Below are 13465 nucleotides of genomic sequence, written 5' to 3'. Positions count from 1 at the left end.
ATTGTAGCCACAGTGGCTAGGAGCAGGAATGATCTATTTTCTCAAAACTATATATTGGATCATCAACTATTACAGTTTACTACTAAAGTCTGGAAAGAGAACATTCCTAAAGAAACAATATTCTGGCACTTAAGAAGGAATATATTTCTACATTATCCAAATTCCTTGAGTTAGCATGTGTGTGTGGAATAGAGAGAACCAGTGGGATACAATCATCTCCATATACAGACACTATAGCAGGGATCCCCAAACTTTTTGGACCCATGGGCACATCTGGGAATTTGAGAAACTGATGTGGGCACCACCACAAAATGCTTATTCGGTGGCTCGCCACTTTGGCATCTACCTTTGATGTTTATGGATCTTAGGCTGCAACTTATTTAGCAAAAAACATACGTTTTTTGCCTATTGGATACAACAATATCTCTTTAATAAGGGATTGTGTAATTCAGCTAATTGCTGGTGGTGCAATACACTAATGTGTCTTTTAAACATGTTTTGGCAATGTCCAGTAGCTGCTTCTTTTTGTGGGGAGGTTATTACACAGATAAGTTTTGTACTGTAACCGTCTTTAATATACAGTGTTATACACACTCTTTTAAATTATTTACTTGCATCATGGAAATTATGCAAGTAAATAATTTAAAAGAGTGTGTATAACACTGTATATTAAAGTTGATTGGTCAGCGTAAATGGATTCTCCACTCCCTTTTGATAGCCAAAAGACTGATATTACAACAGTGGCAGGATAAACACTTGCCTCCTATAATGCAATGGATAGAGGACCTTACAACACTTTCAATATTTGAACGGGTGGCATATAGATGCCACCTTCAAATGGGTACTTAGTAGGATATTTGGTCCACTTTTGTTGAAGCCTATGCATGCTAGAAAGTTGTATGCATTTCATACAAATCAACATTTTAAAAATGGAAAAAAATTAACAACTATTGTTGGAGTCCCCTTCATGGGTGCCACTGGAGGTACCCACGGGGACTACATTGGGGACTCCCTCCTATATAGAAAGGCTGGGAAGGACGTATTGTGGGCAGTGCCATTCAGCACCTTAGTACAGGCATAGCGTCAAACTAGAAGCCTCAAAAGGGGTAGGTACTGCCACAAAATCAATAGGTGGGTGACAATACCATGCCCCAAGAGTAATTTATTATTGAGGTTGTGATATCACTCAGGGTGATCTCGAGATGGAGAATGAAATTAGGGAGGCATCCAAAGGAGAGGATGTGGTAGTAATAGGTGATTTCAATTAACCTCACGTAGACTGGATAAATGTGTGTTCCAGTGACGACAAAGAGGTACAATTTCTTGATACACTAAACAACAGAGCCTTAGTACAGTTGGTCACAAAACTGACAAGAGGGGAGGTGAACTTGGACTTCATTCTCAGTGGTGCCCAGGACCAGATGTGAGATGTAAGTGCTGCTGAACGACAGAAAACTGATCAGAGTGCTATCAAATTTAATATATGTACGTGGAAAATATGGCAGCTTATACTGGAGCAGAGCATGTGTAGAGAAGTTGGACCCATGGTAATTGCCAAACATACATTTAGTGTAAGGCCAAGATTTTCTTGAGAAGTAGCACTGGCAAGTATTTCATTCACTCCCTTACAGATTTGGCTTGCTTTAATTTTGCCTTTTTTCCTATAATTTGTGTTGAAGAAGCAATTTGACATGAATTTACAATATGGAGAAGAACTGAAGAGACAATACATCTAGAAGGAAAATAGGGTAGGGCAGAAGTAGACTAGACATTGAGCAATCTACTTGAATAAGAGTTGCCACCAATGTGTGTGTACATTATAAAGAATTATTTGGTTACCAAGATTACTGAGAAAGGGAGAAGGAGGTCTTGAGAGATCTTTCAGGAAGTTTGAGAAAGTAAAAGAAAGCAGTTTGAGTAAATTCGTAAGAGCAAAAGATAATCAAGTCAAGAGGACAATGGCTTACAGCAGAGGTGGGCAAGTTGTGGCTCTCCAGATGTTTTGGTGTACCACTCCCATAATCCCTCATGACTGGCTATGCTAGCTAGGGGTGATGGGAGTGGCAGTAGGAGCTTTCAAATTACATGGGAAGCACATTGTAAACACTTAAAGCTCTTGATACATAATATTGCTTTACTCTGAACATCTCTCCTGCTTTTTGGATTTTTGCTCCGTATTTCTACATTTCTGTAGTACAGCAATATGAAGTTTTGTAGCATTGATACTGTGGCCACTGCATTCATTCTTCTAATCACTTTTTCAAGGAAAAGATGTAGATGTTGAAATGTTTGCTCAACTGTTTCACCTAAAGGAATAAACATAAAGGACATCTTGATTAGAAAATGAAATATATACTCCCATCATCTTCTCCTAATCATACAGAATTAACAGAACATTAGATAAAAGCTAGTGTCCTCATTGTAACTTCCATTTGCACCATGTTAAATGAGACAAGACTCAAGGAAGTTAGTTTCTCTTATCTACACAAGCATTAAATTTGACCCAAATAAATCTGTTTTAATCACTGTGATACTGATGTGTGTTGTGGTAGCTTCTGTTGTCATTTCACTTGTGTGGCAGTGATCATTTTCTTTTTGAGGAATCTGTTACATGCAGTTCCACATCAGAAACAAAGAGATGTCTTTCTTATATCAGGTATGGGCACTATTGAAGAGATACTGATTTAGATAATTATTTTAACAAGCTGGTAGGGAAATAATCTCTATGAAGCATGAATTCACTTTGCCAAGTTGATTTGTTAGATTTGTATCCTGTCTTTCCTCCAAGAAACACAAGGTGTACAAAGGGAGCCTCAAAAACAAAGCATGATGTGTGTGAGGATGTCAAGGACTCTTACTCCAAGGGTATAGTAGTTGGTATAAAGGAAGGCCCAGTAGACAGCATCTCTTCTCCCTATCAACTATCTGGTGACATGAGTACCAGTTGCCTCAAGATGGTCTCCCAAGTATTTAAAAAATATTTGGCATTCCTGGGACAGGTGGGAAAGTACACCATTAATGCCTGTCCTCTATGACCCAGAAATTGTTTCTTTCAATATATTCCAAGACTGCACCCACCAAGAAACACACACACACACACTCCTCTAATATCTGGCTAGCCACTGTATATGGAATATAATCTTGTTTTTAATGTAATTTCCTATTTTACTGCAATAGTTGCCTTTTAGGAAAGAGGTTGGGATACGCATGACACATGTAAATGGTTACATAAAACCAGTTAGTGAAGATTATGTCAGTGATAGGGCTAGAACTGAAAGCAACCTCTGTTTCTGTAGTATATTTATCCTCCTGAGAACCTGTAGTTCTCTACAGCATTCTTGAAAGATGTATTTTTATTTCATTGAGCTAGATTCACAAGGACATTTTTAACAGAATAAAACACAAGGGATGGATCAAGGACTTTTTCGTAGCAACTGTATGTGTGTGTGCGCACGCACTCACACACTAACTGCCTCAATCAAAATATCAAAATTATTGAAGTGTTTCTCAAACTGCTGAAACTAGGTACAGGGCAGCCCAATTACTAGGCAGATCAGAAAACAGGCTGGAAGTCACAAATCCCCAAAAGAAGAAGATTGATTTATTTATGTTTCTCTGATACAGAGAGGGAAGAGTTTTGGTGACAGTCATGCTTTTAGAATGTAATCTGTATTAGTAGTTACTATCAAATCATATATTTTACCACACAAAGTCCATAGTGGATGTGAGCAGCAGTGACAAAGATGGTAAATGCAGCAAGTATTGCTTCTTCCAATCTGCCCTGAAATCCAGCTGTTGCTGTGTAGACTATGAGAGCTAATGGAACGATAAACCAGTGAAGGACTTCAGATCTTGTATTGGTCATCTGGCAAATTATCATTCTGCACTGCAGGAAATAAAGTCAGGTCAATGAGTGGCAGGCAAAGGAAACACAAGCTTCATTTTCAGTTGTCAGACTAGGAAACTTGGGACAGCACCATGGTTAAGATTTGCCATCTACCTTTTGTTTCTTTATTGGTCAGATTTATCAAAGCATTCTAATGACATGTGATTTCAGCCATAATACTTGTCAAAATAGTGTGTTTGATTAGTGCTGAGCTGAATCTATGGGTGCTTCCAGATGAAGTTTTTATTATGCAATCTCCCTGCCTCATCGGGGTGGGGGGGATGTTGTCTTCCATTTGTAACCCTCCCCGTGTTTTTTGACTGCTTGCCTTTTTTTTTTTATTACTACAGTGGCTGCTTCCAGATGTGAGCATTCATTTGCACTTCATTGTTGCTTTCAGAACTGCAGTGTAGCAGCCACACAATAGCTTCACGATGTCTTTTGATTAGTAGCACTAGGCGCTGTCCATCTGGAAGCACCCTGTGTGTATGTGGTTTGCATAACATTTTTGCTCCTTCTGCCTCCACCCCACCGTAAGTTTTTGCACTCCGGGAGAGAGCGCAGGACAGGAAGGCCTGTCGTGCTATGGTCCATGGGGTCACAAAGAGTCGGACACGACTGAACAACAACAACAACAACACTGTCATGGAAAGTTAAGGATGCAACAGCTTAAATTGTTGAAATTATATATAACCTGCAAGTCTGTATGTGAATCACCCAACCTGCTTCCTGTCTAAGGGGCAAAAGTGTGTGGTGTTGCAATCAACTGACCTATGTTCATCTTTGCCCTATATCTCCTATAGCATATGCCATTGTGGCTGCAATCCTATGTACATTTACCTGGGAATAAATTGTTGAACACAGCAAAATTTACTTCTGCATAGACATGTCAATTTCTTTGGCAAGGCCATATAAAATTACAGCCATATCTTGGTGGGGGGGGGGGGTAATCTTCTTTTGGAGCTAAGAAACCTATGCTCCCTGGATTCCAATACTGCATCTTCAGCCAGGATGGCAGAGAGAGCTTTTAATTTCTTCATACTGTTCTATACTATTAATTCTTCTGGTGCCACATTAAGATAGATTTTATCTATCCTACTCTATTGTCTAAGGCAAATATTAGAATTTAAAACCAGCTTTTTATGCTTATTTCATTGACGGAACTTCTTTGTGTTTAGATTTATCAAAACTTTTGGTTAAACTGGTGTGTTCTGATCTGGAGAGAGTTAGCAGTTCTGTATTAAGAATAGTCCTTCTGCTCTTTAACTCAGGTGTTGGCAGCTATTTATTATTTGGCTATTCTAGGATAAATATAATTCCTGTAGTAAAACTGGAGCAGTAAGTCACTAGTCTAACTCGGCTTATCTGGTGACATCTGGGGTACCTGGGTAAGAAGAGGCGTAAGGACTTGCCAATTAATGCCAGAGGCTATAGAGAAACTGTTCACACAAAGGTAGATGTCAGCAAGGAAGAGGTATTGCATCCCTGTTGCTGAAGCAGCCCAGCTAACAGTCTCTCACGCTGGTCCAGTTCCGCATAGTTAACTATTTGAGTAAAAATATGTATTTAGATGCACATTTGAATGCACATCCAATTTGAAAGTAAAGTCAGGATAATCACTGTGCTTAAGCATATTAAATTCTGCACTTGATTGGTAATGTGTTAGAATTACAGAGCAAAGAAATTGCTATGATGACCAGCCTCTAAGGGGCAGAAGAATTTAAATAAATATTCAGAAGAGACATAGTAAGAATGTGGCCCTTTGGTTCATGAAATGTGAACCAATCATGTAACTTTTCCAACACAACAGTAGTTATTTCTTTGTCAGTGTCTTGAACCATGCATCTTAGTGAGGGTGGGGGTTGGGGTGTCATTGTAAATTGCTGCCTAACAAGGAACATCTGCTAGAATTGCTTCTTGTAAGCATCTCAACATTATTGGCTCAAATATGTCTGGATATTATCAGGAGCAGGAAATTCCAAAGCACGTTTTTCTCATTGAAGAACAGAGCCTGAACTCTTGACAAAAGCTTCCACTCAGGATGAAAATAGTTCTGCAATAAATCCTGTCCCTCTTAGGACAAAGCATTGCTGTAAGGCTGGATGCAGGCTCCAAAGTGGAACTAAGTGAACTAAAACAAGCACCTGTGCCTGTATCTGGAGGCTTAATAGGTATGTAAAATCAATAATATTTACATTTTACTTCTAGTTTTAGAAGCTAAATTCCTAAAGGTACCAATGTAATGCAGTAATCGAGGAGAGATTTACCTACAGCTACAAACAAGCCATGGCTTGTTTTCTATATCTTCAGTTTTAAATAATGTATTTTTTGCTGGATGTTCAAACTGTGGTATTATCTTGGACAAGATCACTTTGCCTATGTGATGAACATGTGTTGTCGTTTCTTGAGATTAAGTGTGGATTGAATGTCCTATTAAGATTTTTAAAATTATTTATTTTGAGTTGGATCCAGTATATGTCTTCCACAAGAGGAAGGGGCATTCTGTGAGAGAAACAGCTTCAATCATGGAAGGTCTTTCTGACTAGTTTTGGGGATCCCTCCTCTCTTCCACATCACAGCTCACCCCATTCAGCAACATCTTTTGACTCTTTGTGTAGCATTTTCAGGGGGCTGGAGGGGCTGTCATGGGAAGGAAGGGCAGGGAAGTCCACTTCTGACACTGCAGTTGATCCAGTGTAAATCTGGATCCAACCATTTGTTTAATTTATGCACCACTCCTCCCCTGAAGTGACTTACAATAAAATGCATATGACTAATAAAATCCAGATCAAACAAAAACAGCAATGCTGTGCATAAAAATTGTGCCCTAGTAAGCAGCTCATAACACCTTCTTTAAAATGTCTTGATCTACCTTATAAATACAGGGAGGGAGGTACCAAGTGAATGCCATAATAGAGAAACACCTCTGGCCACACCTCAGAACTCAGGAGCACCCATAACAGGCCTACAGGTCTTAAAACACAAGAGAATATATGGGAGGAGGGGCTCCTTCATTATAGTGGATAAGTCTGTGACACTATATTTTCCAGAAGCAGATACAGCTCATGTACCAACCCAGAGTTGGAAAAGGGCATTACGGAAGGAATTTTACCTGCATTCATGATTGCTCTTGGCAATGCAGGTTTAACCTTCCTCACAGCAATAATTGTGGTTTGATGCTGAATTGCAATATTGTATATTTGTGACCTTTTTTCATTGCAGGCACTGAAGGCATTGGGCTAGATCCATAGCGTGGGCGGGCTTCCCCCTGAGGAACCCCCAGAGCGGCCTTAGAGTATCAGTTTAAGCCTAGTTCAGAGGCTGGCACGCCTGCCATACAGTTAGGTCGTAGGAATGATAATGGTGTTTACATCATGGAGGGCTTGAGATTCTTCCCTCTCCCATCAGTGTTACTTTATTGAGATGTTGTCGGTCATCAATCAGGCTGCCCATTGTTTGGATCCTTGCCCACACTAAACTCTGAGCTGTAACCAATAAGGTTGTGGCCATTTTAACCCACTTAACCTATGGGTAGGTCTTTCTCCTGCTCCCTGCTGCAGGCACAATTAGTCTCCATGGTGGCACTGTATACTGATTTTCAGTGTGTTCTTAAACCCAGTGCTTATATTCAAATATTATTTCATTATAATCAGCCATATATGTTAGCAGAAATATGACAAAGCGGGGGTATTACACCTCAGAGCTGTAACAACCACTTACTGAACAGTAAGTGGCCCCCATATGGGTCCTCTTGCCATAGAAGCAGTAGTACAAGTTATCCATGAACCTGTGATCTTTGTGGACTGATCTAAGCGTTAAAATAGAAATAGCTTCATTTTATTAAGTAAGATAAAACTGGGGTGGATGGGATGTATATTTAAAGAAAATTATCGCTAGCCCCAGCAACCCAAGCAATACTTACTATGAGATTTGAGAACATAACTCCAACCATCCATAAAAACAGCCTGGTTTGTTTTGCTAGTATTTTGCATGGAGACCAAGCTACCCAGATGGTGAGGAGCGTAAAGAGCAGCACAGGAGAAAGCAGTGGTAGGAGTCCTTCATATAAAGAATCCTTCAGCAATGTTTTATTTCTATATGCTCTGTAGATAAAGAAATTGCATAATGAAGACATTGTCATTCATCTATAAAAGCCTCACAGGGTCAAAGCCAAAAGCTCTGGGGTAGTGGTCACAAACCTTTACCACGTCTCTCTGAAAATAATTACTTACTTACTTAATTACTTACTTCTTATTATTAATTAGTTAGGCATTCTGTCCAGCTTTGCCATTCCTGCTTCTATCTATCAACAAAGCCCAAACCTCAGAGTGAATTATGGATGGTATTTTTTTGTAACTGCCATGCTTCCATGGGTACACACTTTGTTTCAAGGGCAATTCACGCACAGAACTCGGCACAGTCCCTTTTGACCATCTCCAGCTATGGGATCCTGTGCAGAAAAAGCAATGTGAGCTGGGTTGGACACAAACAACCAGCAGCAACTGTCACGATTGTAGCAGCTGGAAAAAGAGCTGCTGCAATTGTAGAAATTGCTTTTGGTTGTATTCCAAACAATACTGGTTGCATAATCCACAAACAGCCTGGCTGTGGTTCACATGGCCTGTTGGTTTAATGGTGTCCCATTGAACATGCTGATCAATGTTCATTTCATGACAATATTGATGCCTTTATCTACATTTAGATATAGTTTTAAAGAGGATGACCATTCTTAGCTACTTTTAGAGATAAACAGTAAGCGTCCTAAACATTTTTCACTGTACTTAGGCAAACATCTTTCTAAAACCACCAGTGATCTGAGCTTATTAAAATTACATTCTGAACAATTTTAAAAATTAGGCTACTATATGTAAAGGAAAAGGAAATAATGCTTATTTAAAGATTGTCTAAGCAGCCTGATTATACAGTATGTTTTTCTTATGCATACCAATTGATATTGTATTGTATGTCTGATGTCTGTTTGTTTGGAAACTAATGATTAAATGTTTGCTCACAATTGCTATGACTAAGGAAAAAGGAAAAAGTGCAATATAGTCTAATCTGACAGATATTCTTCCACTAAAAGCACTTACTTTGGTATCTGGGAAGCCCAAGAACCCTGCTGCTACTAACAGCCACACTTAAAACCCAAGTCATCCCACTTCTGGGTTGCATTAGCAATCATTTGAAGATTTGGGGAGCATTTTATTGGGTTCTTGAGCTAGTAGGAGTTATCTTACAGCTGTGATGGGCAACTTGTGCCCCTTCAAAAGTTTTAGCCTACAACTCCCATAATCCTTCACCATTGGTTCTTTCCCACATCAAAGACTCCCTGCTCATAGGGAGAAGGGTCCTAATCTAGCATGCCAGTCTTCTATATGCAGGGAATTTCTGATGGTGTGGAATTAATTCATTCTTGTATTCTGAAGTGGTACAGTACAGCTCTTTAGGGGCTGCATGCGTTTTCTGAACATGTAGAACTGTCCTTAGATTCTTCCTGAGGTGTTCTTGTTTCTGTTTTTAAATGAAAGCTTGGTAAGAGTCAGTAGGTATTTGTGCCTGACATGACAACATGACTTATGCTGCCTACCTCTGGAATAATAAAGATATAGGAATGCAAAATATAAGAAAGCTTCATCGATAACATACTTTTTATATGATGACCTATCTGTACAAAAATAACAACTAGATCTTTAGTTGTAATCTATTTGCCAAATGCAACACTTACCAGCTTTGGATATTATTTTAGTAAGAAACCATCCATAAACAATTTAAATATAAAAAATAAAATAACTAATTATATAAATCATGAAGTAGATATATCCTGCTGAAGGCAGGGAGGCGGTGGGAACCACACCTTTTGTGTCAATGCAAATGAAGAATCCATTTGAAATGTTACTTGTAACTGAAAACAAAATATTGCTTCCAACAGTGTGTTAGTGCTCCTGATTCTTATAGCATTATGGGTATTGAACAGAACTTATGTCCATAAAACATTGAACATACACAGGGAAACCAATGCATAGGAAATGAACTGGGGTGGGGGGAGAATGGAGAGAAAAACATGGAATCTCAGATTGTGCTAACTGGATGGGACATGACACATACAGTAATACTTTTAAGGACAAGTTGCTATCTGAATTGAACACAGCGTGTTGCAATCTCAAATGTGTTTCACTACAAGAGAAAGACAGAGGCACAATGACTTAAAAGAGTATGACAGAGCATTCACTTATGTTGACACTTACATGTAAATGTTGTAGAACGTCTGTGGAAGGGAAATAAATATGCAGCAGACTAGAAGAGAAAATGTATACATGGTGATTCATGGTCACACTGCCTTAATAAAATAGCTTTATTGACTTACTACGGCCATTTGCAGGGGTTGAGCATGCTGACACTGGTCCATCAAGCATATGAGTGTATGTGTACTGAGTACCAGGCCCATCTATGACTGGATGGAGGAAGGACCTGAGAAAAATTTCCAGGGCATTTAAGGACACTTGATGCCCAGGACAGATGGGCAGGATTTTGCACACATGTGCATGTTTGGATGTCATCTGCATGCAACCAATGGCTATGTCCCACACATACCACCTCAGACTAGCCATATCCAAGGGCAGTCAGGCACATGGCACATAATATGCTATATGTATCTGTAGCCAGTTTCAGTTCCTCTTTTTGGACTGCTGTAGTGTAGTGCAGCATGCCTAGCCTTTAAAACGTGTGTGTGTTAGGAAGAACAGCGCCATAGCTATCCCTTTAGACACAAAGATGTGTGGGATGATACTGCATGGTTGCTTTTGAATATGGACTATCCTGTGAAGAGTAAAATACATTTTGCACATTCTGGGTTGTATCCAATGGGTTGGTTTCAATGTTAGTCTAACTTAAATCCCACTTATTTCAATTGGTCTACTCTAAGTAGGATTAACATTGGATACAGCTCTTTGAACGGATAATTTGAATCTTATGACGAGCATGCATGCAATGTTCCTTACATGGTTCTGCTGGTGTTATGCCCTATTGGTTTCAGCCAGTTATTTAAAAATTAATTCAGACAAATATGTAACAACAACGACATATACAAATGCTACCACAATTCCAGTAATGTCACATAAAACAGTAAACAGGACATAAAAAGATGAAGAAGTAGCAGTTTTCAACATACATCCATAAAATTATGTTTGGTGTTAGATACTTATAACTTATTTGTTATATATAACAGAACACTAGTTTCTCTTCAGTCATTACTATATTGAACTTAAGAGTTGGTATGGGTAGTCTGCAGTCCTATGGTCCTTGCGACAGCATTCCAATGGCCACAGGATATAGCAGACCTCCCCCTCTGAGGTTGGGGAGAGAGCTCCAACCTTAGAGATGACCTCTGATCCTTCCTCTCTGCCCCAATGGAAACATCCTCATTCCTCACCTGACATTGGCAAGTGGGAAAGGGGAGGACCAGGGGCATGGTATGGGTGGATCCCAGTCCCCAGTCATGCCCCAATACAGGGAAGAATTTATAACAGCCTTGGAACATAAGGAATCCTCTTCCCATAGCTTTCAATGGGAGAGAAATACTTAACAACAACAACAATACCACACCAAGAGAAGAGAGGTGAGCACTGCTCCTCCTACAAGAGCCCAGCAGGGGTTTGGGATATATTGGAGAATCTGATGTCGGAGCACTCAGAACGGGAAGGCAGGATTGCCCTGCCCTTGCAGGGAACTTAACTAATGACAGCTGAATGCAGTTCTTAATAAGGAATTTTCTCCCCTCCCCTTTGGTCATTAGTTAATGACTAAAGGTGGTTTTTGTGATTTCGTGCGAAAGTGCGAAAAGTGATTTCGCACAAACACTTTTCGCTAGAGTTAAATATATAATTTTAGCTCTTGCTTATCACATACTGACATCTTTACAAAGATAGGTCAGCATATTAGTAGATCCAGAGATATATAAAGCTGAAATACCTGTGCAACCACTGTTCTCCAATATTTCTTTGCTTTCCAGAGGACGCAATCCTATGGGGATAGGCGGCCGCCTCTGACGTTGGAGGCAACTGCCTATCCAATGCAGAGCAGGAGAACTGTGGAGGGGATCGTTACCTCCGCATTTCAGCCACCCTGCATTTGTGGCTAGACAGCCGATTTTGGCTGTCTAGCCATGGGAAGGCAGACTGGGGGAAGCGGCTGCCGGACGACACATAGGATGTGTCGTACCAGCATTTCCTCCTTCCCTGCCCCGGAACGCCTCCCGGAACACCCCATTTTTGCTGCTCCATGTTCCTCTTCCAAGCGTGGAGCACAGAGCCATTCCGAGCTGTCTATGAGGCAGCATGGGGGAGGTCAGTTCTGAGGGAACCGACCTATCTTATGACCATCTAGCCACTGACTAGCAGCCATAGGATTGCTCCCTAAATGTCCATCACATATGTATGACGTCAGTCAGTTTCAGCCAGTTATACATGACTCAAATTTGTAATGATTGGGTCAGCCAAGCTGTCTTATAATCAACAACTCTATGGTTGAAATCCTATATCCACTTACCTGGAAGTAAATCCAATTTAACTCAATACGGCCTATTTCTAAGAAGACATTTATAGGATTGCACTGTGGTGTTCTTGCCTAAGGGATGGATCCAGATGTGGTCATTGCAATCAAGTCAAGTCCTACTGATTCAATGGCTCCACTCTAGGTATAACTAAGTCTTTATCCACCCAATGTTAAGTCACATACTAGTTTCAACTCCTGCATTAACTTCTGCACAGTTTATACCAATCTTCTGCATTTCTTCTGCTTTTCTCCTTTGATTGTCCTCATATGAACTTATGCTGAGGAAAAAGCTGACTGACTATATCATACAACTTTGAAACAGCTTGTCTGGGAAGAGATAAAACCAGTTACCATTCAACACTCTAGAATGTCATGAAGAGTAAATTACTCATTAGCATGGAACCAATTGGGAACCATCATATATATTGACAGCAATCCCAGTTCTCTTGAGTGCCAGTCCTTCTTTATTGAAAATGGCACCACCCATGCACAAGGGGAGGTGTCATACCCCCACTGGAGGAATCCTCTTCAGAGAAGCTAGAACTCCCAGAAATAAACAGCTTCAAAGAGCAGACACTGTCTGGTGGACATAGGATGGCTCTCTTAGTTTGTTAACCCATTTTATTAATCCCATTTTTCTTTTTCTGCACCCATGCCTTGTGCTCTGCTCCCTTTTTGGACCAATACAGGTCTCTCTGAAACTTTCTGTTAAATTTTCTTCATATAGCCAAAAATGTCCTTTCCTCTCTTCTACAAGTCTGTACACCAAATCTGTTATCTCTTCCTTTTCAGTTATCCCCTTTCCTCATCCCACAGGTTTCTCTGCACATCATTTTCCCTCTGCATCACTGCAGTTCTCTCTCTACTCCATCTGTTATCCACTCTTCTTTCCTCACCTCACATCTCTATCTACAATCCTCCCCCCATTTTTCTTCCTTCAGGGGTAGGCAACCTGACACCCTCCAGATGTTTTGGACTGCAACTCCCATCATCCCCAGATAGCATGGCAAATGGTAAGGGGTTATGGGA

The 13465-nt window shown here is 40.1% G+C and overlaps 1 protein-coding gene across 1 annotated transcript in view; it reads right to left on the bottom strand.

The window, feature by feature from the left end:
- Nucleotides 1–471: 471 nt before the first annotated feature.
- The window catches only part of LOC146346997 (ethanolaminephosphotransferase 1-like), a 62219-nt gene continuing 49225 nt past the window's right edge, over nucleotides 472–13465 (bottom strand). Inside the window, exons 7-10 of the mRNA XM_084849604.1 lie at nucleotides 10132–10180; nucleotides 7809–7989; nucleotides 3704–3886; nucleotides 472–2306 (exon numbers count right to left, since the gene is read on the bottom strand). Of these exons, the coding sequence (XP_084705730.1) occupies nucleotides 2253–2306; nucleotides 3704–3886; nucleotides 7809–7989; nucleotides 10132–10180 (467 nt within the window). The 3' untranslated portion in view covers nucleotides 472–2252. The remainder of the gene's footprint in view (nucleotides 2307–3703; nucleotides 3887–7808; nucleotides 7990–10131; nucleotides 10181–13465) is intronic.

This window comes from Heloderma suspectum, chromosome 4 (genome assembly GCF_057233095.1).
Source record: "Heloderma suspectum isolate Gila_16-S chromosome 4, 16-S_ref, whole genome shotgun sequence".
In the NCBI taxonomy this organism is placed as follows: Eukaryota; Metazoa; Chordata; class Lepidosauria; order Squamata; family Helodermatidae; genus Heloderma; species Heloderma suspectum.
Note: the sequence above shows the minus strand (reverse complement) of the source record. Positions and strands in the feature narration are given on the sequence as shown.